Genomic DNA, 26,393 nt, shown 5'->3' with positions numbered 1-26,393 from the left:
TCATATAATAATAATTAATAAATTTTATATTACACCTGTTGTGATATGTTATAAGAAAAAAACATGGCGTTCGTGTTGTCAGATTTTTCTCCAAAATTCCCTCCTAAAACATGCCTGAAATCGGCTCTTTCCTCTAACATTTGATTTAGTTTTCTGTCAGTCATGGGTGCATTGTTAGAAGGTGCGTAAAAATTAATATGTAAAGTCAAGAACTTAGTGAGCCCCCCTTTAGGTCGGGGGAGCTCCCCCGAACCCCCCTACGAGCATATGTTAAGTGCAAGCTCTAACAACTACAGCTGTTACAATGGGGGGACACCCCCCAAACCCCCCTCCGTCGACATAGGTTTTTACCAGTGCGTTGGGGGGAAGCTCCCCCCAAACCCCCCCCCCCCCGGTGGACAGTCAACTAGCCCTTCTGTGTCATACTGCTGGAGGGGGGGGGGTGCGATGGGACCATCCATATAGTTCCTTCCGACACATTTTTGTTTTGGTAATGTAATACAGTGTGATTGTCCTTATTCACGGAAATCGGGCATTTCCAGTGATATACGACACAAATGGGTTGTCCTTATGCATTCACGATGGAAACGCATTTTAAAATAGATGTTACGTCCTGGTAATGGGGCACGTCATCATCGCGTACATTTGGGAAAAACTCCCTAACGAGACCGGAGCAGACAGCTGAAAGTAGTTTATTTATTGGCCGCTAGGGTGCAGAATGTACGCCGCTCACCCGAATTTTTCACGCAACTATAGCTGAATAGAGCTAGTTCTAGTTTGTGATTCATTTTGATACTTCAGATTTGGGCAGTAGACCAATATAACTTAGTCGTCAGTGTGGTTTTAAGCAGGGAAAACGTATTTGTTTTTCTTAAAGTGCCTTTTTTGGACGGGTGTGTGCGATTGTTTTGTTTATGTCACGTGACCTCGACCATGTCGACACAAAATTGATATAAAACCACCTTTTCTGTCATTATTTATGACGGATATTTCTCTAATAAAAATATGAATATAATTGGCCAATTTCTTAGGCATATGTAGCGAATTCCCATGAAGATTTAAATTAGATGTTCTCGTAACCTGTTACAACTGGTCTGATTTATAATTCAGCGCTACAACTGGTCTGATTTATTTATTCAGCGCCATTTTGAAAAACCAAAAAAAATTGTTTGTTGGATATACAATATTTACTCTCTTTATTTCACTTCATTTACATTATATACTCCCGCACACACGTGTATCTTAAGAGCCCCTCCTAAAGGGGGTCTTATGAAAAGTTGGGGGAAGATTTTGACTAAATGTGAAATATACACAGTACGAGTCTGATCGGACTGATGCAACTGAGTCGAGTCCTCTTCACTTCACTCTTCAGGCTTCAGCTAAGCCTCGGCCCTCCGATCCGAGTCTAGTCCTAGGCCGTAGGGGCTCTAGCTCTAGCGTGGTACACATTCAGTTTTGTGTACAGGCTCATACAGCACAGGGGTCTAAGCATACAGATACATACTTCATAGTGTATAACTATAGGCTGTATAGGCCTACCCCTAGGCCCTGGCCTCTTGCCAGATATGCCTGTACCACCTAGGGTCGGGAAAACAAACTAACTTTACAATATGTTTTTAAGGTCAATAACGCCAGACAATGCCTCTCGAGCCATTGTCTGGCGTGTTTAACCTTGGAAAATTATTTGTTATGATGGTTTGTTTTCCCGACCCGACGTATCTGGCAAAGGGCCTATTCGGCTTTTGGTACCCATGAAACTCGGAGAAAGACTCTTCTCTTTCAGGCTTGCTTTCAGTCTGACCATGACTAATTTCACTTTTTGCTCTAGTAATAGATGCCTCTTATTTCATTGATCGAAGTGAACCTGATGACTTTTTAAATGGCAGTGAAATTGTCAACTGTTGACAGTTCAACTTCAAGGCATTATTTCTCGTGAAAATGCAGCTTACTATGAGTATGATGTGACATCGACAATAAACTGATAAAAGTATTTTATTTACAGAACATGAAAAAGGTGGAGATGGAGAAAATAGCAGTGATTCTGAAAACACCGACCACGGTAGTGGTCACACAAGCAAGGAGGCCCTGCAGATCCTACATGATGAGCTATTGGATGAAATTGACAGATATGAATATCAACATAAAAGACTTCCTCTCGCTGACAAGTTCCTGCAGTCTGACTTCCACCACAAGTGTGTGAAATCCTTGTTCCATTGGACGGATTGTCTGGTTATGACAGTGACTGCCCTTCTCTTATTCATAGCATTTGGAGTTATAGAGGAGAACAATAGGTTGGTAATAATACTGCACTGAACTAGATGCATTCTTTTGTTTTTATTTTTTCATTTTTGCAGGCTCTCGGTAGCGTCCTAAATGGTGGTCACCAGATGTGCCCTATCACTATTTGTTCAATGTACTGAATTCTCACTCTACTCATTATGTCCTGATGGAGTGGCAATAATATGTCTTCTCTCATTTTCCTTTTTCAGACATATCTGGTTGTTATTTGAAGGCCTGATTATCTTGATTCTGTTTGTCACCAATATCTACGTCACAGCCTGGAATGCCAAGCTGAAGAGGAAAGAAATCGTAGTCAAGACAAGAAAAAACATTTCTGAGATTGGAAGTAAGTAGGCAGCAGATGGTCATCTGTCATTATTACAGGGCAAAATTTATATTTCTTTTTCCAATTTCAGAGCTTGTCAATGTCATGTATTAGTAGGGTATCCAAGGCTGACTGTCCACAAATTTTATTTCTGCTTTCTGTATAGTAGAACACATTTAAAGGTTAGGCCACAAAATTGCCACCCAGGCCAGTTAGTGTACTTGTGAAATTCCAAGCCATGGTTCACAAATTGATCAGTTTTGCTTAAATAATATCTTCTAGATTATGGTAGGGGAGTCACCTGTTGTGACTTCAAAAACTTGACCCCCCCAAAAAAAGTATGCCATTTGTTCCTTGCTGCTGGTCTTTGAAATAAAATGTTCGTTCAATGACATTTTTCTTTGCCCTTCTTCCACAGAATGCATCAAGCACAACATTTGGTATCCTAGTCACTACCTAAATTTGAACTCGCCTCTCTCTCCCTGTGTGAGTGTGCAGTGGACATTCAGGGACAACGAACTCGTCAATTTGCCATGTAACTTCCTCGTGAAAGGAGATCTCATTTTGCTACGACCAGGCCAAGAAGTGCTCATTCACTGCCAGTCTTGGGATAAAGTGAGTAAATTGAGCTCTCAGTGCAGAGTCCAGCTTATTCCAGTCCTTCCTTGCACTAGTAGACTTTTATCAGTCAAGGTTTTCAGGAAGCAGATATTATCAAAGTAACATAGTACCATCCATCACGGCTACTGGATACTGGGCATTATCAACAAAAGTTAATAAATTTATATTGAAATTATTGCAGGATGCAGAAGGCTATGCCATTGAGGAATACTCCCCTGGTGATATCTACCTGCCCAAGATGGATCGTGATACTAGTGCTCAATTCAATTGTCCAAAAGGACGACGGCCTTATGAACCTAAGCCGTTTGTGATTACAGCGACCCCGTTTCTTACTAGTCTCAGGTTTGTAAAGGTTTTACCTCCTGTGTGTCTTCTGGATACTAGGTCTCTTGGGAACCCAGTGTTCTCCGCTCAGTTTTCTTTTGGTCAGGTGGTACCAGTCAGATATTGTTATGGTTGAAGATTCTTCAACCTAGAGTCTGGTTATTTTGGTATTTTTATGCTTGACTGTAACATTTTTACAATGTGCACCCTGTTGTTTTTTTCCAGGAGAATCCTGGAGGATAGTCTTAAACGCCCCAACAGTGCTATACACAATCTTATATACCAAGCTAGAACATTCTTCGTTCAAATCCGTGCTCTGCCAATCTTTCTGGTAAGTTCCAGTACTAATAAGTCAATCGATGAAAGTCATTTATACGTAAGGCGGCTATGATAGTGCTTGTGTCTTATCCCTGAACCTGAATGGCAACCTGGTATTCCTGAAATACTATCCCATTGAAATCTGAATGAGCTACCAAGTTTCATCTATGTGCCAAGAAAATGTCATCAGCTGCGAGTCATGTATCAAAATGCACAAACTGGTCTTCTCAAGAGACACAAACAAACAAGTTTAGTTTCATACAATTTTTACTTGGCTGATTTTAGAAGGAGTGTCTCAAGATGATGCCAAGTCTGCACTGTGATTGTTTCAGAGTTCCTGTGTGATGACAATATGTAAGCATCTAAAGGTATAAAGAAATGGCTTGTATAACATGTGTGTCCATTTTCTAGTGCACCCAAGTCTGCTCTTCTTATTCTTTCAGGCTATTTCATTTATTGTGAATTTGGTTCGATACATTTACTTAAAGGATCATGTTGGTGAGTGGCCGGAGACGTTGCTTGTTCTTCAGGTAAGGCATTACCCATTTCAATCTGCTGCAGTTTGATTCAATGGTTCAAGGGAAGCAGTGGCAGAGATGACAAGAAGATGTTGCAAAGGGTTTGGGAGAGCCATGCTTGAAATGGTGTTCATGACATTCTTTGTGAAGAGTTGACTAAAGTGAAACCAAACATACAATGGCTACAAGTTCCATTCCATAACTCAAGCTCTTATCTCTCAGAATTGATGACATTGAAAAAGATGTTTGTCTAAAAGAGTTAACATTTAATTTCAGGTGCATACTGTACTGCCGTTGGTACCTCTTGTTTTCCCTCTCTTCTATCTGCTTGTGAACAACTATGGTGCTGCTAGAGTTGAATGTATATTTAAGAGGGCCTTGAAGAGTAGAAAGCCTTTGGTAAGAATCAATACTGAAACACAAAGGTTGCAGGAAAAGTTTGTAATGTCCTAGTTGACGCTCAGCCCTCCACTCAAATTATTTTAAAGTTTCATTGCAACAACACACAACTTCAAAACAGGACTGTCCATCTATAGTTCGAAATACAGAAGAAGATATCAGAATTGACTTTAATTTTTGATCAAAATTGTCCCGTTGATTTCAGATCAATGTCTGTGAAGATGCCAGTAGCATATCAGAAGATGACGCCAGAGAGGACCTCGAATGGAGCGAAGTGTTTAAAAGTTTCAAGCTTCTCCTGTTTGGGCATTCAGACATTCTGCATCGGACCACTGATCTAGTTCATGTCCTTGGTAGCGTGACAGTAAGTATGAGGGAGGTCAAGATTGGCCAGATGCACCAGAACACTGAGTAGGTTGTGACACCCAATTTAAGATTATGTTCTTTTCCCTGCGTCCTGGTGGGAAGTGCTAGTGAGTCAAAATCCGAGAGCATTTTCAACTTGAAGACCAGCTAGTGGTTGAACCTTGTTTTTGAAAGATGACAAAAAAAACCGTAGCGTTATTTTATTTTATTGTTCAGTCAATGTGCTGCGTTGACAAGAAGGGCATCCTATCGTGGCCGATTCCTGTCGCCGAGAAAGTCTTCTTCCTGACGAGTAAGAAGGTAAAGAAGAAGGATAAAGATGTGTCGGAGGACAAGAGTTCAGGAGTGGAGGAGTGGGAGGAGGAGGAGCCGGGATTCAGGATTGGAGAGGAGGACACAGATGAGGAGGACTTTGAACTGCCGAAGCATGGTATGTCTACATGTACTTTCCACAAAAGTGGAATTTAGAGGAACATTTTGGCAAAGTAGTGCTTGTTGATAAAGGCAGAAAACATTGGTACCTTTGTACATTATTCTCCTTTTTGTATTTGTACACTTCTGTTATGTTCAAAACTGGCTGTCTAACCGAGTTCCTTTGTCTTTCTTCAGCCTACATGCAGGAAGGGACAGTCGAGGTCCTGGATGTGACCCATGATCCACAGAGTCGTTATGGTCTGCTCTTTGATGATCCAAAATGGAAGAATCAGATTAGTTCATTAAAGCCACTGGTAAGATACTCTTTCAGTACTTTCACTATGGCCTACCAAGGGGTAACATTTGCAGAATTCTGATCTGGTCATAATTGTAATTGAGCACATCACAATTGTGTGAAATTTAAGCCTTGGAATTTTAATGTGTTAGTCATACTTTACTCCTGCCTAAAGTGTTAGCCTGGACCATTCAAAACTCATTTTAGTAGCGTTTCTTGATTCAACTTCTTTAATGGTTGGTGGCATCTGATTTGGTACAGACATCTATGATTATGTGATTCAATATTCACTGGTATAGCAAGATCTCATACAGGTTACTTTAAGAATCAAAAATTTATTTCAGGGTTTGAACATACTGTTGAACACCTGTAACCTAGAAACAGCAGACGCCTACACAAAGTTTGCTGATCATGTGATGTGTGCGTCATTCAAGAAGGAAGATACTGTGGCCGTTGTTAACAGGAGGTAGGTGGACTTGCGCTGACAAATGTGCTTTGACATATTACTACCATAGGCGTGTACATTCTGGTTCAAGCTCAACTCCCTATGGGAGTATCACATCTTCGAGTTGCATGTGTTCATTGCAAACATGATGTATTATTTCAGATGTTTGTGTGAACTCGCTAAACAGATTGGTTTCTCTGATCAAGTGACGGACTTGTTTGACCTTCAGATGTCCTTGGGAATGTACAGGCATGCTGTGAGTATATATTGTATTGTTCATTGCTCTGCAGCTTTTATTTGCTCAGAGATAAGCTTACTGCTAGCTGTATTTCGTAGGCATTTTGTGGCTAAGGGTCTGACTTTCTAATACATAAAAAATTATCGGTGAAGGTTCTTAGCAACTCAAACTAGATAACCTGTTTTGGTATCAATTGGTTTTTAAACCTTGTTCCATTTGTTCGAGTACGGCCTGGGTGAGTCATTTGTGTAAAGCTGCCTTTGCTTTCTCCCAATACATGCTGTGGAGGCGATCAGTGTTTTTATCCAAGAGGAGCTGCATGTACTTTGACAACAATGCGTTGGCCTTCTCTTTGTTGAAGCCGATACAGGCCTACAGGAAAACCAAATCCAGTAATTTTCAACCACCGGGGCACTGTAAAGACTTCTCTGGGCCTATTACTTTCGTGATACGATCACAGTCATGCATATGCATGTTAACTTGATGTTTTGGATGGACGTGATCCTTCCCTAGAAGGTGTTGTGAGAACTTCCCACACGTAATAAAACATGACAATCAGTCATTTTTTCTCGTGAATCAAAACGTACTGACAGGTGTTATAATACAAGGCAAACGGCGCTGCCATCCTTGCAGTGGAAAGAAATGGCCATAAATAAATAGTTCTTCAATTTGTTGTCATTTTGTGAGATAATTGTGTCATTTTCAGTCGCATCCATTTAAGTTCTGCCATCATGACCGCCGTGTCAGTGTGGTAAGGAAGTTACACTCATTGTATTGATTGGTGTCTGGGGCAATTTAAGAAGTGAATCAATGGACTTTCTCCCAGAAATTGAAAGCATTGATTATTTGACTGGTGGATTTGGTTGTAGTGAAGTGATCCCATCAAATATATCTGTTCTTAATTCCAATGTCCTTAGTACCTGTATATATTTTTTGAATTTTTTCACTCTTAAAAAGAGTGTGATAACCCCCAGTGTTTTTCAGCACTTAAATCACCAAGTTAGGTTTCTGAATGCCTTAATTCTGAACCTCAAATCATGAAAATGTCTGTCAAGACAGTTACCGAACCTTTCTGAGCAGGTAAAATGGGGGAACAAACTTCATTCCTTCTAACCAGGAGTATATTTGTACCCCACCTCCCTTGCCACTAGAAACCCAAGCAGATTAACAAGGGGTCCAGCCAGTTCTCTGTCAAAACGAGTTGATGACTTAAGTGTAAATACACCACAAAGCATAGCTATGCGAATTCAGCAGATTGAATGGCATCGTGCATTGAAAATGAAGAGCACCCTGCATCTTCTACTCTTCTTTGATTGCCCTTTGTTTGAGACAGCATGAGATGCTTGGTTTGGAGCATGACAATGTCAGTATCATGCAATGTACATGCTTAGGGATAGAGACCATGCTGTGATGTCATTCAGGCATCCATTTTGGACGACGACAATGTGTGCCACATTGGTCAGTGACGTCCAAAATGGCATCTTTTTCTGTAATGACGTCATTCGCACCTCCTCTATAGAACTTAGACCTCTTATCAAGTAACATAGATAATGTAAACGATTTGGCTTTGACCCCCTTTTAGTTTCATATTGATATACAAATGTATACCAGTTTAGGTTTGATCGCATGTAATCCTCACAGATCAGAATAACTTAGCACTGTCTCTGAATTATTTTGGGTTCACACCCATATCACCATCAACAGCATCATGGTCCCGCAGGATCTTCAGTGTATATGAAATATTGGGTTAATATTGGTATATTTCTTTTCATCTTAATCTATCTTTGATTAATCATTAGGCCCGTCAGATGCATGTGTCAGTATGATTTTTGGTCTTGAAATTTGCTTTTTGTATCAACTGTAACATATAGTTTTTAGCTCACCTCTTAGCAGAGGTGAGCTTATCCCATACCGTGGCGTCCGTCGTCCGTCGTCGTCGTCGTCGTCGTCGTCGTCGTCGTCGTCGTCGTCGTCGTCGTCGTCGTCGTCGTCGTCCGTCGTCCGTTAGCAGGGCACGTTTCGTAACTGTTAGAGCTATTGAGTTGAAACTTGGTACACATGTACCCTTATGTAATGACACCTTGGAGACCAAGTTTCGGTCCGATTCGTTTCATGGTTTGGCCACCAGGGGGCCAAACGTTAAAATTGAAAATATGCAATATCTCCCTTAATAGTAGTCGGGAAATTTTGAAAAAAAATATGGTAGGTACTTCTAGCAAAGGTGCATCATATATCCTCCGGGTTTTTGATTTGATCTCCTTTTCAAGGTCACAGAGGTCAAATGGTGTAAATTGGCCGTTAGGATGTAACGATGGCACGTTTCTAAACTGCAATGACTATTGATACCAAATTTGGTACACATTTACCCCTTAGTCAGGTGATCTCAGGGACTAAAGTTTGGTCCAATATGATTCACCACTTGACCACCAGGGGGCAAAATCCAAAAACCTTAAAAATGTGATTATTCCTTAACTTCTTGCCCGATTGCCACCAATTTGATATCATGGGTACATCTAACCACCATACAGTATATGTCACACAGGTTTTTAATTTGACCTTCTTGTCAAGCTCACAGAGGTCAAATGGCGTAAATTCACCGTCAGGCCGTAACTATGGCACGTTTCTTAACTGCAATGACTATTGATCACAAATTAAGTACACATGTACCCCTTGGTCAGGTGATCTCAGGTACCGAAGTTTGGTGCGATCTGATTTGCCGTTTGGCCTCCAGGGAGGGGGCCAAATCCTAAATTCTTCAAAATGCCATTATTCCTAGTAATGACTTGCCCGATTGGCACCAATTTTATATCATAGGTACATCTAATTCTAACAACCATTCAATGTGTCACCCGGGTCTTCTTTGATTTGACCTACTTTTCAAGGTCACAGAGGTCGAATGTACTGTAAATTGGCCATTTTGGGGAAATTGTAATTGCTTGGACCTACATCAAACCTAACACTACATGACACAATACAATGCTCTTTATCCATCTTTCCTCCACATGAGGTGAGCACAATGGCCCTGGCCATTTCATTGTTAAATGTATTGGGGCTATATAACTGACATGCTGGCTAATCCAAACCAATGATGTCCAGGCCTCTTGACTTATAGGCTTGCTTTAACTTTTGACCTCTTCACTCTAGCATGGGTTGAGGTTTCTGCCGTCTGCTCTCTCAGCAGACAATCTACTGGTATGTGCTTGACCGTGTTCTTCCCGAGTGCTGCTTTACCATTCTCACTACCTAACCCCCTTTTCTAACCATTGACAAATCCTTCCAGAAAAATGGCATTGTTTGTCCTTGTGAGAAACAGTAACCAAAAAGAGTTGTTTTTTTTCAATCCCACGTTATATTGTCCAGTAAAACTTTGAACCTTTACAACTGCTAGTTGAACTCATTAAAATTTAGCACCTTCCGATTCCACCAGTCCAGAATAAAGGATGATTATCAAAAAGGTTTTTCTTTATTAGACATTTGTTGATACTACATGTAGTTTAGCTGTGTTCTTGTAGATAGTAAACTCCCATTGGTTCTTGTTCAACTGCCCGGCCCGTCTCAAGGTACTATTTCCTTGGGTGTGCCTCTGTGGTTGTGTGATTAATTCCTCATCCCATACCCAGTCCTGTCCCTGTTGAGAAAAAAACAACATCTGCGATATGCATACTGACAGTTCTAAAGTTCTCACATTTTACAGCAGTTTGTCTTTGATTCCTATTGTAACATCTTCTAAATCTAACCATGAAGTACCAGTATTCAATTCTGAGCCACTAAGAGTAGAGTTTTATCAGATATCATTGCAGGACTTTTTGGGACTGGCAAATTGAATGGCGAGAAAATTTTATAGCCTAGTATGTATTTGTTTACTTTCCACCATCTTCTGTTGCCATGATGGATCATATGCCTTTGTACTGAAAGGCATACCCAGTTGCAGGAACAAGTAGTAACAGGTACTATCAGAAAGAAAGTACACGTATGTAATAACACCATTTTTCCCATTCTCAAGTTACATGTGGCAATCTTGACCTAATTTGTAACTTAGCCTAGATACAACTACTGATGTATTCTTATTTCCAGCATCCCGAGGCAACAAATGACCAATTATTCAGATCCAAATCATTCATCCGACACAAGACACCAATGCCTAACATTTCAACTGTGGTGGTGAAAGAGAAGGCTTCTGGTAAGCTTAGTTGTCCATCTTAATTTTAAAAAGGAACTGTTTTCTGGCCCTTTGAATTTGTTGCTGGTGATTCCGACACAACACTACTATTCCTATGGCTAATGAAAAAAGCAGACAGATTTGAAAAATTTGATTTTGATGGTAAATGTATATCGATGTCAATTTGATTTCCTGGAATGACTTGGAATCTTTAATGTAAACTTCTCTCAATGACTCTGACTGACTCTTTCAGGCATGCTGCAATTGATGACGCAAGGCACAGCTGATATGTTACTTGACCTCTGTACAGACTACTGGGATGGTAATGACTTGGTGCCTCTCACTGACAATGACAGGTAAGGGCTTCCTGGGTACCTTAAGTCTAAACTGTATACCCTCCCGCTAGAAGTAGGGGCCAAATATGTATCTGAAATTCCAACCAAAATATATGGAAAAATGCATTAATTTCCTGGTGCTTGCATTTGGGCCTTGCTTTGAGCATTTAAAAGATTATTCAGATAAACTATTGCATGCATAACTTTTTTTCAGGAAGAAGATCCTGGATTTTTACCACCGCCAAAGTATGTCTGCATACTGTTCTGCCTTTTCCTACTGCCCCCTTGTTGAGAAGATTAGTCCTAAACTCAAAGATGTGTACATCGAACTGCCAGAGAATGGACTTGAGATCTACGAGTTTAGAAGTCCAACACCTACAAAGTTAGTTATAACCTTTTATTTCTATATACATCCCACCCCCCATCGGGTTATATCAAAATAATGATATGACTGTCTGTGTTAGGGAGTGACTTGAAAATTGGTGATTGTCTGTTAGAGTATTATCTTTCAACTCTGGTATCCTCTAAGTTTGGTTTCTCAACTCTTTGTATTGCTGAAGACTTCTGCTAAACTTGTTGTTTGCCAGAATAACCCTGATTTCTATAGCACTCATTAACATTTAAATAAAAATTATGAACTTTTCCTAAATGAAGCCACTGTGGCTTTTAAAGGTTGACGGAAAGGTCAAAATAAAGAGGGGGTGAATAAGTTTTCCCCATCTTGTCTTACCTACTCATTTTGCCTTTGTTTCAGGCGATGGGACTTGGAGAAAATGGAGGGCCACATTCCCCGACGGCGATGCAGCGTCGACTCGCTCCTCAACACAAAAGACCAACTTGTCACGGATGTAGACAGCTGTTTCAGGACTCAGTGTAACCAGATCTTCATTGGAATGGTCACCATGCAGTATCATGCCAAACAGGACATTGTTCATCTGATCGAGCAGTTGGAGACCTCATGCATCAGATTTGTTCACTTTTCTAAAGAAAATGAACTGAGAAGTCGGGTAAGTTATGCAGGTCCCAAAAACCATAAAATCTATTCTTGAGATTGCTGATGTAGTGTGATCAAGATCGTATAACGGATAGATAAATCGTATTTGTTTTCATTTCAGGTATTTTCTGAGAAGGTCGGCCTTGAGGCTGGTTGGAACTGTCATATTTCATTACTTAGCGAAGACAATGAAGTGGCAAGTTGTAGTGACGAAGAAAAGAATGCCGACGTTGCATTTGATGAGCTTCAAATTATAGATGATCTCCGTAGACGAGGGAGTGCTCCAGCGGCTCTAGACAAAGCCGGTTTGAGTCCACCACCTCAGAAGGCCGTGACGTTACCAAAAGGTTCTCGTGACTCGTTACAAGTTGTTGTTATTGATGATGTAGATCAGGGGGAAAGTTCGACGGATAAGATACATATCGAGGTTGACGGAGGAGTTGAAGAATGCAGTGGTTCTAGTCAAGAGTTACAGAGAATCTTAGAGGATAAGATATCGAATACGGCTGCATCAAGTCACTTGACCGAAAATACGGATGACAGCATCCCATTTGATGTGTTTAATAGGGTAGGTTGAGCACAGTTTACATGTATGATTTGTGTTGTATTTAAAATGGTTGAATACATTCTGCGTATCTGAGAAGCATTGTGACTGATAGCTTCAGGAATTCATCCTCACTGTTGACAGAATTGCAGTGGCATGCGTTTAATGCTTGAAGGTAAAACCAAATACTAATAAATTGTTGGTCAATTGTGTCTTTGGTTATGACAGTTGAGTTAACTAATTCATTTAGTTATTCAGTGTTATTTGCCTGCCTCTCTATTACAGATATACACTTTTCTACATTCCAGGCCAAACTCCCCAAAGGCATAGAGAACATACGGCCCCACCTGAAGAATGTTGATAACGTTCCATTGCTTGTGTCTCTCTTCACTGACTGCACACCAGAAGGTAAACATGTTCGAATCTACTAGAGTAAAGTTAAAGTTTCAGTCAGGTTTAATTCACCACTTGGCCACCAGGGTGCCAAATCTGAAAATATCAAAAGTGCCAAAATCCCTATATTACTGGCCAATTTTAAATCATGGATACATCGAATCATCAAACATCACCAAGGTAGGAGGTCACAGAGGACAAAATCTGGAAAGTAACAATGGCCCCTGGCCGTTTCATTTACGATCTTCATTGTTCCATTTGCAGCCACTCAAGAGATGATCAAGATCATGCAGGAGAGTGGTGAAGTCGTCTGCGTCATTGGCAGCCTTGGCAATATGCGCAATACCCCTTTATTTCTCCAGGCTGATATAAGGTATGGATGGAGTTACTGTAAACCACCTAATCTTTGCTTACCTTTTTATTTCTGCGCATTGCGAAAATTCTGAGTAAGCATTTCCTTTTTCATCAGTATCAGTTGTTGAAGTCCGTTTCACATCGCCCAATTATAAGATAGTACAGTAAAGAGGACTTTGTTAGAACAATTGTTATTACCATAATTATCAATAAGGATTTTAACTGGCCCCTCTTCTTTAGTCAAACCATGTTTTTGTTGTATTTAAATCTTATTTGAAAACCATATTCTCTGTCTTTCAGTGTTGGTATCCAGCCTCTGTATCCACCACTCTGTACTAAGGACTCACCAATAGTTGAAATCTGGGACTACCCCTCCCCAATGAAGATGAGTTCAAAATTATCAAATGTTCCGTGTTCATTAAGTTTTGAACGTGAAGACGATGTGAACTTTATCAAATTAATTGCAGAGGTAAGGTCCATATCATGGTCAGTTTTTTAAGTGAATTGCTTTTGATTTGATCTCTTATCTGTCTCACAATAGGACACTGTTATTAGTCTGTGGATTACATTCATCTCTGGAAGAACTGGTTTGTCAAACCATGTAATTTTCATGGCTAGCCATAGCCATTTTACCAGCTCAACCCTTCAATTTTGACTCCACTTTGCCGTCAAAGACTTCATTACACCGACCATATGTGAGAATAAACTACAGGGGGACTACCTTTAAAAGTTCAGAATGTCATTTTACAAACTTAAGATGTTGTTCAACCTTTCTTATTCCAGGCACGCCATCATTCCTTCTCTATGAAGAACTGTTTCCAGTTTCTGCTAAGCTGCTACATGACTTTGTCATTTACACAACTATTCACAAGCATTTTCGTTCTTCCACCTATCATTTCTGGTCACCACATCCTGTGGCTGGTCTGCCTAATACTGCCGTGTCTAGCTCTGACCTTGATAACAACGGAGGTCGACCCTCTAGTGATGACAATCGCTCTTGGTAAAAATAAGGGACACTTGAAAACCCAGGTGAGTTTTTGCTCCCACTTTATATTGAGGAGGTATTTGTAGGCAGATAAGGGGTGGGTGATTGGTATGGGAGGTCCGGGCAGCCCTATGGCATTAATAAAAGTCCAGTATTAGTATAAAGGCAATTGAACCATGATCTGTGGTTTTAACGGCAACTGGTAGTGGGGCAGGTGTTCCTATAGAGATTGGTCTTCTGCCTTTCCAAAGACCTCACTTTTCTATGTTTTTCATCCAGGCTGCCCTTCCACCAGCTATAGTACCTCCGTTGGATCCTTGAGTACGTCTATACTACAGTGTACGCTTTCTACCCTCGGTGGTCCTTGTTTATCATCAAATGACATTATACAGCATGTGCTATAACAAATATGTATGATTGTCATATTTTGAATGCCTTCTTTCTCTATTTCTAGGTGATCCTTGAATACTTCCCGTACTACATTGTACGCTTTCTCCCTTCCATGGCCGTGGTCCTTCTTTGTTATGGAATGACGTTATACAGCATGTGCTTTAACAAATATGGAAACTGTCATCTGTTTTATGGGAATCTGTAAGTCATAGTATTGAATCAATATTTCTACAATTCTTCTCCTAAAACTGAATAGTACATGTGTAATACTAGTAGTCAATATTAGAGAGAGTCTATAGGCAGAAGCTGGGTGAAAAAATCTACACCAAGTTGCTGATGGGAATTTTTTCCTATCTCACGGTACATCAATGGAAGCTATTCATTCTTGTTCATTTCCTTGATCTCGAACAAACATGAATAGTCTTTGGCCGGGGTTTCTTCTTCAGAGGTCCAAACTCCTAGATTGCTAACAAGCAGGATCTGCCCGTTTTTGAAATCATAATTTTCCTTCTCCTAGATACCTTGCTGGCCAGGGAAGATCGACATAATCTATCTGGGACGATTGCCTTCAATATCTATGCCACTTGTAAAACTTCTTACATTTGTGTTATTCGTTTTCCAGTAATCACACAATCGCAGGCACGTGGAATGGTTTGCAAACAGACAATATTGGAGGTTATTCTATCGCTCAAAATTTTGCTGCCATGCAGTTGGTCCTGTATTTATGTAAGTAAACTAGCAATGATACTACTCTTTTACCACAAGTTTCACTCTGATCCCACTCCAATTAACAGACACCTCAATTGTGAGACGCCTTCATCTGCTCCACGTAGAACTAGAAAGGGAAGAGCAAATGTTTTCAGAAAGAAATTGACCATCTGCGCCAACAGAATCAAAATATCTCACCCAGCATCACTGCATTTTCTGGCTGATGTGTCCTGTAGATGACTTGAGATATTTCATCGACTGTGACTGGGTGTCATCTTCATATTACTTATTTTCATTGAACGTTATTTAACATTCTTAGTACCATTATCAAGTAAAGTGTATGTCTGTCTGATTTCAGGTGGTATCTCATCGAGTTACGTTTATCGGCAGTATCATTTATGGAAAAAGCCTCCAACAGATAACATTCTTTGGTGCATTGTGGTGCCTATTTTGTACGTATTTTTTCTTATGAAAACTATCTTCAGCCTTGTGTGCTAAAAAAAGTTGATGTATTTGAAATAAAGAAAATTGTTCAAACAGAGTTTTCAGTATCACATCTCATCTGAATTGCCAAATTGTAAGAAACTAATTGTACTCAACCTTCATGAAAATTGGACACATTTTTTATTGTTTCCAGGGTGGTACTGCAGTGTGTCTACTTTGCCATAGATGTCAGTATAATGAATCCTCAGGGCGCCATCCTTTACTACCTCTCCGATGTTCCGATAGAAAGTTGGTGTGTTGGCCTCATCTGGGCACCCTTACTTGTTCCAGTCAACGAGCTCGCCAAGATGAGAGAGATCAAGTAAGTCCAGATAGTGAAAACTGACCCAATTTCCGAGGGAGACGAAACTTTCGCACGGTATCCAGTGTGCTTCATAATATTGTGGTACATGTACATGTGTCCAGTCTGATGTTAACAACTGCATCATGTTTAGACAAGGTTGGTAGGCGATTGTCTCACTAGAATGAATCAGACAGTTACTTTATAAATCCCCAATGTTGTTTACAGAGCCAAGTTGATGCTCAGCCCTCAACTCAATATTCCCTGAAATTTTCTAACTGTTTCCTTGAATAGGTTTCCTAACAACTTCATTCCTGTGTTTCAGATTATGGGTGCGATATCAAAAACGAGCGAGATTGGACTTTGGTACAAAACTTGGGATGAACTCGCCGTTTTAGTCTGCAAGGCTGTCTACATCTTTTATCGATACTGTGGATCACTTGGGGGCTTATGCTTTGATGGTTTTAATGAAATGATAGTATGTACAGTCTTTGAATGCACAGCTGAATATTTTGTATTGTGATATATAGCAGAGGAAATTGTATTACATCGAGATTAGGTTTCAGAATATATGTACTGGTACTATGTATGCCATAACACTCAAGATTATGGTACCGGTAATCATGTGGCAAGGCATGACATGAATTCATCTAAAAATGCATACAAGTAGTTCCTGGTTTACGGACGTGGTCAATTGACTGAGCAAACATGCTGCCACGATGCCTGCTGACATTGATAGTTTCATTGATAGAAAATTGAGAATTACCTCAGACTATTTTTGTATATGTACTTATGAACATTGTAAAAAAATGTTTAGTATTTTAGGAGAGCTATGTATGACTGTGTTACAACAGTACTATAAAGATGGTAAATCTTTTGAATGCGTCGATGTTGTCTAAAGATCTTGTATTTACATGTATGGTATGAGTTCGTAATCGCACTGCTAACATCCCAATTTAGTTTGAATAGTTTCGATTTACTGTAAGAAAGGAGAGACTCCTACTTGCAACTTGGCGTAACTAAATCTGAGCTACCTATAGTCTCCCATCAGGAATATGTTGTCGTACTCAATTTGATGTTTGAAAAGTGCATTACTGAGCTGTAGTTTATGTTGTGTTGTAAGTATACACAAATGCTTCGAAATGAGTTTGGTAAGCATCTAGATTTGAAGTGAACCAGGATATATTCTGCTGTGATGTTTTCCCTCCTACAGTTTGCTGATAGTGAAGTGATATTTTGATATTTCTGATGAGATGTATTATATACACAATGATACATGTAAACAGTATTGTAAATAATGAAATTTGTTCATGAACTTTATGTTAAAAGAGTGTCTGTACGTGTAGACTGATCAGTATACTAACTGATAAAGGTTGGTGTGTTGGTGACACCGTGCTGTTCAAATTTACTTTTAAATACTTGCAGTAAATAAAAATTCAGAGAAGAGATTTCTGCATTTGATATGGCAGAAGTATTTTCGTTGAGGAACACAACTACATTTTCTACCATCTTAATCACTAATCCTGGGATTGAAAATCTGAATATTGGATTAATTTGCTGTTATAATGCTCAATGTTTCATTTTAGTAATTGTATTGTAAATAAATATATATTATTTATATGACATCAGTGTCTTGTTATGTTCTCATTATCCACCGAGCGAAAACCTATGTTTTAGGCCAATGAGTATCATTAAGCCCTCTGAACCAAATTAATGTTGATGGTTTGCTGATAAATGAATGCTCCCTATAACACCTATGCACCTCAGTCCTTGGTTGTGATATTGTCTCCAGTCTATTTTTCTACAAAGGAAGTTTTTATAAGTGCCAGCGTAAAACGCCCTTTCATATTTTGCTATGAATCCCTAATGCATTCATTTTTTAGGGGCCAATGGGTGGCATTCTGTGTAAAGTCAAAATAAACTGACCATACTTGGCTTGGCTTGGCCTGAGTTTAGTTTCATTTTGTACTGATAGATGGCGATACGGTGCAATTCTTTTCTGAATGTGGTTACATTTTTTATAACTAACATCTCGCCCTACCTATGATAGATGGCGATACTGTGCAATTCTTTTCTGAATGTGGTTACATTTTTTATAACCAACATCTCGGCCTGACTACAGATTAGCCAGGACAGTGCTGTACATTATGTACACCCTGTCCCTCTGTACACATTATGTACACATTCCTATCATTTAGCACTGAGTGTTCCGGTAATTCTGTAGTTGCTCCAAAATCTCTTATTTCTTTGTCAAATTATGACGGACACTGCAACAGAAGACATTTCACCTGAAGTTAGGAGGTCACTTCTTGATTCTATTAAGAAAAATCTGCATCTTGAGGTTCTGAATGTAAGATATAGCCTAGTCTTATGTATGGGTTGATGTTGATGTTATACCTAACATGCAGTCATGTATGTATAGTGCAGTGGGTGGTACATGTCCATGTTGTTGGAGCGGAGACTTCTCAATGTACAAAAATTATTCAATAGTTTTTCATGATATTTGGAACACTTCCGATAATCAATAATAATTACAAAAAAGCATGGCAAGGTCAGTCAAGGAGCAGGCAAGATGAAGGGGTCATGCTAATTCCCGACCTACCCCGACATTTCCCGACTTGCGGAAAATGCTGCCAAAATGTAGTGTATTAATCATCAGAATATTTATATTTGTACTGTTTACATACATATACAGCACGTCTGTTAATTTCTGGACTTTTGAACGATGCTAAGTTGAGCAAATCAACTCCAATAATTAATTTATGCTGGGTTCAGACAAGGCCATATGCATGTACAGTTTACAAGAAGCGACAACCACAACTAACCAAGATTACCGACCTGCAGAAAAATTGCGGTCGGTTGGGTAGATGTAACTTGCTTTGCTCAACTTAGCATCGTTCAAAAGTCTTGAAATTAACAGACGTGCTGTATATATATGTAAACAGTACAAATATAAATATTCTGATGATTAATACACTATATTTTGGCAGCATTTTCCGCAAGTCGGGAAAAGTCGGGGTAGGTCGGGAATTAGCATGACCGAGATAGAAGACAGACGAAAAAACTATGGTGCTGCATGCAGTTGTGAGGTTTCATTATAGATAGAGATAATTAGAAGAAGGCAACCACTGTGTCCCTCTTGGATCCGCCCCTGTGCTGACTCGACGAAATTTTGGGACACTCCTCTGATCAACGCAGGCATAGACTTTTTCAACTTTTCTTTTAGTTTGCTGCTAGAGAGGAAGATGTCAACCTCCTGTCTGTTGGTGATGGTAACTTAAACTATGTTGTTCGTATCCAAAGTAAAAACGATCCTACTATGAGTGTAATATGCAAGACAGCACCTCCTTTTATTAAGGTGAGTTTGCTGCCGTGAATGGCCTCTGGTGTGGATCTGCTCCGTTTAGAATCCTTCTAACAGACCCGCTTCTGAGTTGGAAGATGCCAGAGTCTTAACATGCAGCTTCTATTGAAAGCTACTTGACTGACAACCCTTGCCTGATATCTTGTGACTCATTTTTCACAAGACATGTAAGAGACAATTGTCTGATGCATTTGCATTGAATCGTGACAAGATGTGAATAAACCCCTCCTCATTTCTTTTTGTAATTTCATTTCAATAAGATCAGCATTCACTAATGAGCGCTATCTATTTTGTATTTCATATTAAGTTGACAGTGTCTCTATTAATTTATTTCAGTGCCTTGGTCCTACCTATCCCCTAGATACACTCAGGTCATCAAAAGAATGGCAGGCCCTGGTGAGCTTCTATCCCTCCTACCCTGATATTGTGCCAAGCCCCATTTTCTATGATGAAGAAAGTCACACTGGTAAGTAGTCAATCTGAAACTTTCAGGAAATCGAAGGCTAAAGGGTCAGAAGTAGATCTTGAAAAAAACTAGATACATGTAAGGTGGACACCTACTATAGGCTACTATTCCATTTATTTTCTTTCAGTTTGTATGGAAGACTTGGGGAATTCTCCACTACTCAAAGATGAGATGATTGCAGAGAGGCTGGAGATGACGACTGTGAAAGAACTCGCCAAGTTCATGGCACTTCTCCAACATCGCTCGCACTCTGCTTCGCCAACAATGGAGCCAGTCATGTTCAATAGAATGACAGAAAACTTCAGGTGAGGCCATGTGGTCCTTACTTCACGAGAATCAGCCAAGGAGCGACGCTGTCTTTCTCATGATGTAACATTGTTTGATACAAAACATTTATGAATCAGTTTCGGCCTTGGACAAGTCACTTTACTCCAGGTGGCATGTTCTTTCACACCAAACACCTTGGAGAATCAACTTGCCAAGAATAATGTTATTCATGCATTTGGTTGAACACTCGAGCAAAGCAATTTTTCCATCTTCTACTGGCAAGTTTACTCCTTCCCCAGCTATGAAACAGGTTATCCAGAGTGGTAAGATTGTCGAGATGTGGGGATCACACTTGTCTTATTTGCAATTTCAGTAATCCTGCCATGTGTGGTCTAACTTCTGACTACATTTTCACCAAGCCATTCATCCAAGATGACCCCACGAATAGATGTAGTGAAGAAGTCCAGAAGCATTTTAACCTCATTTACAATAATCCCGGTGTCATTGAAGGTGCTAAAGAAATGAAGCGAATCTTCCAAGAAACAAAAGAATGTGTTGTCCATGGAGATTTACACACTGCCTCGGTTATGGTCCGAGATAATCGGCCAAAGGTGAGAACAGAAACAACTGCAAGTCCCGTAATTTGAAAAGAAGGGGCAATAACTCATAATTAAATATTACAAGTGTCCGATATCACTTGGCAAACCAGCAGTTGCACCGAGTGTGAATTGAATGAACACCCTTCCTCTAACTCTAAGTAGAATACTTTCTTCCTACATGTATATAGATCTGACAAAATTGATCATCTTTTCCAGGTGATTGACTATGAGTTTATGTTTATTGGACCATGTGCATTTGACCTCGGGCTCCTTCTGGCCCATTATATGCTCTCCTACTACCAACACGAGGCAACGGAACAAGACAATGATCGCCATAGGAAATTCTGCTACTTTCTGATAGATGTTTGTAAAGAAACAGGTAAGTAAAGCATCAGGAAATGACCATGCTTACCGGTATTCTTTAGAAGCTGATTTGGTAGGCCTAGCCTAAGCCTCGTACCTTTTGTGCATTTATATATGGGGTACCTGTCAATCTAACCTGGGGACAAGCTTTGAGGATGAAGTCCCTCTTATGCCATCCTTCATCACCACATCAAAAAATAAGTCTACATTGCCACGGCATCATATTTGTGACATGGTCGCCCGCAGGGTGGCAGAGTTGAAACATTTTGTGGTGACAATTGATTATTTCTCTCTATTTTAGTGATGACATATTTTGAACATATGACACGTTCAATTGGTGACCCTGTGACATATCGTGAAAAGCTGATGAAGGAAGTGGCTGGATTTGCTGGTTGTGAAATGATTAGACGGTAAGTCTCAAAAAGGTTGCCGTCTTCGGGATTACAGTCAAACCTCTGTATTGAGGACAGCCTTGAGGCTGATAAATGCTGTCCCTAATAGAGAGGGTGTCCTGTTACAGAGGTCAAGGTAATGCAATGAGCACCAGAATAGGTGTCCTTAACAGAGAGGATTACTGCTAACAGAGATGTCCACTGAGGGAGGTCTTTCTGTATCTGATTTGCCTGCTGAAACACACCCTACCCAACATGTATGTATATATCCCTCTTCATCTTTTTCAGTATCATTGGTATCGCTGGTGATAAAGGATTCACCGGCTGCAACAAGTTGGCAGAGGTCGATGCTCTCCAATGTGGTATTCGATTATTGACATTGAGGGACAGGATGCCAAATATTGATAGACTGTTATTCATTGGGTTGACATTGTGCTAAAGTGAAGCCAAGTTTTTGCATAGTTATTTTCTATACTCTCCGGCTTGACCTAAATTGGCTTTGATAAAGGATATATTTTATTATATTTGTGCAAATAAAGCTTTATATATTTATTATGATTGTAAGGATTATTTATACCATTATATGTTAATGGATAAATATTCAGAAAAGAAATAAACATTCAAATTTGTTAATTCAGTTCTTCATCTCTCTGTTTGTTTTGGTCCAGTCTTCACTTGTGTGACGAAGCAAAGATATGTTGGCTGAGCTTTCCTTTCCTATTCTTATGACCATGAACAATTTTGGCCACTGGCCGAGTGTTTCACTGACCATGGGAATAGGAACCAGATGGAATTTATTGCTGTCCTTTGGAACAATCACTGTCTCTGTGTAACAGGTTGTGACATGCTCTCAGTCATGCTATCCCTGTTAGTTTTGTTGCTGGGATTCCAACCATGTCTCTTGGAACCAGCCAAACGAAAAATGCACTCTTGCCTGGAAACAAGCATGCCGCTGAATCTGGTGACATTGTCTTCGTATGACAGGTTGGTTCAAGTCATTGGAAACTGGTTGTTGGGAGCCTTGTTGCTTGGACCCTGTTGTCCTTATAGGAGACATGTTGTGGGTCCTTGGAACCAGTTCCCAAAACACCCTTGTCTTTGTGAAGCAGGTTGTGACATGCATTTGATCACTTGCCAAAGTTTTGATGGGTGATATGAAGACTAGCAAATGCTTTTACTAAAAATTTCATGTACCAAAACACTTGACCTTTCTGTACATAAAGTAAAACATTAACAAGTCTTTATTCATATCACCCCCTGTCTCTGTAGAAGTGCACAGTTTTTGTCTTTGTAGATCAGATTGTGACCAGCTGACAAAGTATCATTGTCTTTGGAGAACATGTTGTGACGTGCACCTCTTTTAGAACTAGTTGCCAAAAACTTGTCTGCCAGCTAAGTTGTCTCTGTAGAACAGGGTGTGACATGTTCCTAGAATCCTGGTGTAATCAGGAGCTCACAACACTCACTACCAAAACTGTGTGATGGATGGAGGAGCGAAAACTAACCCCGGTTTCCTCAGGGTACTCGATCAAGTTCTGACATGCAATCGAACCAGGTTTCACACTAGTATCCCTGTCTTGGCCGAACAGATTGCGACTATGTCACTCGGAACTGGCTCTGACAATTAGTCTACCTACTTGCAGGCTCATTGTAATTGACATGCTGCCTATCAATCTTAGAGACAAGTACCATTCTTTGTCCCCTAGAAGAGGAGCGAAAAGAATATCACCTTCTGCTGCTCAAATCGTACACTCCTATTAAAGGTTAAATGCCAAAGTTAGGCCTAATCTTAATCAAAGTACATCAGGATAACCTTTTGTTACCTTTAGATGTCAAATGTAGTAAATTTATTTGCATAAATATCGCATGGAATAAAGAAATTCAAATAAACCGCCCTGTCTCAGCGTGAATTTGCTTCGGCAAAGTTCGTATTTCGTTCGGAAACTCTCGCGGTTTTGGGGAATTCCAAATGAGGAGTGACGTCACTAGTGCTGTCGTTGTTAGACTGATCCCACTGCCTGCATACACAAACGCCATGCTGTAGATGCCTGCGCAAGACAGGAGACCAGTTTTGTTTTCATTCATCTGACAGCTGATTCTACTTTCTGGTTGCGTTCACGCCGTTCCTACCATGTAAAACCAATTATTTTACATGTTCTAAAGCAAAAATGGTTTACTGCGTCGCACCAAACTGCAGCAAATGAAAGTCTTTCTTTACGTTAATTTACTGCCATTTCTATTATTTCAATCACTACCCCCAATCCCCTTGAATCGTTGTTTCAAAAGAGTAGAAAATCGATACAGTCTCCATAAAGACCCCAGGACTGTTTGTGACGGAAAGATAGAGTGGGGAGCTATCGTAATTTGCCCTGATTGGTTGTAACGAACGGATTGTGGTAGAGAAAGCGCCTGTCCTCATTATCCTAGAACTGGTTGTTACGGAAGCAAACTTTAGCCGGTATCCTTTAACTGACTGTGACCGGACGGGCTAGGAAAGATGTGCAACCGCCCCCACTCTGCAAGGACCACTCATGATTGAAAGCCCAGGGTGGGCTACCGGGTCGAGATAGAAAAACCTGGAGAGTAATGGTTGTGATGAGGTAGGGAAGACTGTCCTGGAACTTGGTGTGACGGAAGAGTGTGAAAAAGCGACCGTTCCAGAAGTAGAAAATGTCGATCTGGAAAAAGTGTCCAGTCCACAGATTATAGTATATGATTCTATAGGCCATGCCGTGTCAATAAATAAACCCTTTGTTCCCTGGACATTCTATCCTAGGATATTTCAAACCTTTACACCGTCCCCACTGGCCCACACTTTCCTAAACTGGTTGTGACGGAAGGCCACGTGTAGAGAAAGGAAACTGTCCCACATTATCATAAAACTGGTTGTGACGGAAGACTTTGTGTGTTTCCGGTGTAGAAGTTTAAAATGTCCTAGGTTAAAATGTCTGGGAACAAAGGATTCTATTATGCGCTTCAATCTCTGAGCTATTGACGGTCAGGGTCTCTATAGAACCATATTGCAGAATACAATAGGGCCGGACACTTTTTCCAGGGGGGACACTTTTTACTTTTACACCGGCACTTTGCAAAGACTGGCTGTGACTAAAGACATGTGAAGAGAAAGGAAACTGGCCCACACTTTCGATGAACAGGTTGTGACGGAAGACCTTGTGTAGAGGAAGGAAAATGTTCCACGCTTCCTTAAACAGGTTGTGACGGAAGACCTGAGAAAGGATCAAGGTGTGTCGAAGGAAATGAAATGCCTCACAGAAGGCGGTACCTTGGGTGTACGGAAAGTGCGGTGTGGACTGTCCACGAAACGAGCTCTCATGTCAAAGCGGATTGGTCTGGCAATAATCATTCATTAGCCTAGAGACCTCAGTTCGAACCCAAAACTAACCCAGACTGCTCCGTAGCAAAAGAGGTTAATTGCCATAATATTAAGCAATCATTACTTACAATATTTCGAATAATTTATTTTTCCCCATTAAATCCTTCATGTTACTAGGCCAGGGATACGCGCTGAAATATCATCATCCATCATTCCCCGCTTACGAGGTCCCAGAGTCGATTTCCATAGGATGTGCTCTTATCAATCTTGTCATGCTCTGCAAACAGAATCGATTCAGGTAGATTTTTGTTCAGAAGATTATATTGATATTTGCCTTGGTGCACTCGACACTAGACCATATCGACAAGACGATGAGACATCTTTTTTAATTGTCGGGGAACTTTTAGTCTGTTTGAAAGCTACAGACATTGTGTGTCTTCCACACCGGACTCATTAACGGCGTTTCTGGGAGTTTCGTGTTTGGGAACGCTGAAAAAAATATTGACTCGTTTTTGTGCGTTTCCCCCTATATGAAAAGCCATGGTCTCTCTTCAGCTGCCTTTTGTGGGTGAACACTGAAATATGGGGGACAATCACACATGTTACACATGGCTTCTACTATTCGATCGACAGAATGTATGGCATATTATATACCTGAAAGATTTCTCGCGATATGTCCGTCAAGATAATAGTCTGAACCATGAAATAAACGACATTATCACAACCCGCACGTGTTATCCCGTCATTCTATTATTGATTGTTGCCACAAAAACGTCTCCCAGTCCTGAATATTGAGATTTTTCATCATCGGATGGTGGCCAAAACTCAATAGGAATGTCGGTAGCTTTCGTACGATGGACTTGACCTTTGGATGCCAAACTTAAAACCGTGGTCACACGAAAGGGGTGAAGTCCAAACATGTTTCGTTGAAAGTTCAAATATTCAGACTAAAAAGCAATTATCAACACTTGAAAGTTTTGATTGGGGTGTGGCGACATAGGCTGGGTTCCAGGTTTTCAATTGATCAACTGAAAATGAAGCACCGATATCCCGGGACCACAATATCTCAAGGACAATTAAATGTCGCCAGACGAGGTGATCGATCAACTTGATGACTTGGGAAACGGTCCTGCAGCTAGGCCAATCGATAGTTGGGTATTGCCTTGACCACTGTCCATTGACCATGCACTGTCATCGCTAAAATGTTAGGTTTTTCTCAAACAGAGAGACCGGCCAGTAACCCCAATAGTCACTTATGAAAATATGGAAGATGGTCTTGCGGGTATTGATAATTAAGCCCCGCAAGCGCACGCCAACCCGATCAGTGGGTAACTTTCATAACCCAAAAACTTCTCTTCAGGACAGGGGAACCGCCCTGCGGTACACGCGTCTGGGATTGATGACATGCCAAACATTCAG

General features: G+C 40.4%; 2 protein-coding genes across 3 annotated transcripts; both read left to right on the top strand.

Annotated features, from left to right (window-relative positions):
- The first annotated feature begins 70 nt into the window (after nucleotides 1-70).
- LOC135491077 (transmembrane protein 94-like) lies at nucleotides 71-17,812 on the top strand. 2 transcript variants are annotated; one of them, XM_064776725.1, is made up of 28 exons: nucleotides 71-181; nucleotides 2,003-2,291; nucleotides 2,490-2,626; nucleotides 3,024-3,220; nucleotides 3,408-3,568; nucleotides 3,776-3,881; nucleotides 4,312-4,398; nucleotides 4,663-4,785; nucleotides 4,991-5,149; nucleotides 5,368-5,581; nucleotides 5,761-5,879; nucleotides 6,205-6,326; nucleotides 6,468-6,561; nucleotides 7,250-7,294; nucleotides 10,618-10,723; nucleotides 10,956-11,058; nucleotides 11,252-11,419; nucleotides 11,792-12,044; nucleotides 12,153-12,599; nucleotides 12,884-12,983; nucleotides 13,233-13,341; nucleotides 13,623-13,791; nucleotides 14,106-14,351; nucleotides 14,762-14,898; nucleotides 15,320-15,423; nucleotides 15,764-15,857; nucleotides 16,043-16,210; nucleotides 16,515-17,812. In XM_064776725.1, exons 1-28 carry the CDS (start codon nucleotides 163-165, stop codon nucleotides 16,585-16,587), a joined length of 4,149 nt encoding a protein of 1,382 aa, XP_064632795.1. In that variant the 5' UTR covers nucleotides 71-162; the 3' UTR covers nucleotides 16,588-17,812. The 2 variants fall into 2 exon arrangements, with proteins under 2 accessions (XP_064632795.1, XP_064632802.1); XM_064776732.1 differs by lacking the exon at nucleotides 7,250-7,294.
- Nucleotides 17,813-18,188: 376 nt separating this feature from the next.
- On the top strand, nucleotides 18,189-22,271 carry LOC135495446 (methylthioribose kinase-like). Its single transcript, XM_064784140.1, has 8 exons — nucleotides 18,189-18,539; nucleotides 19,416-19,547; nucleotides 19,890-20,019; nucleotides 20,147-20,324; nucleotides 20,660-20,897; nucleotides 21,102-21,264; nucleotides 21,550-21,658; nucleotides 21,929-22,271. The coding sequence occupies exons 1-8, from the start codon at nucleotides 18,447-18,449 to the stop codon at nucleotides 22,077-22,079; spliced, it is 1,194 nt and encodes a 397-aa protein (XP_064640210.1). The 5' UTR covers nucleotides 18,189-18,446; the 3' UTR covers nucleotides 22,080-22,271.
- The last annotated feature ends 4,122 nt before the right edge of the window (nucleotides 22,272-26,393 follow it).

The sequence above is a fragment of the Lineus longissimus genome, chromosome 1 (assembly GCF_910592395.1).
Source record: "Lineus longissimus chromosome 1, tnLinLong1.2, whole genome shotgun sequence".
NCBI lineage: Eukaryota > Metazoa > Nemertea > Pilidiophora > Heteronemertea > Lineidae > Lineus > Lineus longissimus.
The sequence above is the reverse complement of the archived record's forward strand: the minus strand, read 5'-3'. Positions and strand labels throughout refer to the sequence as shown.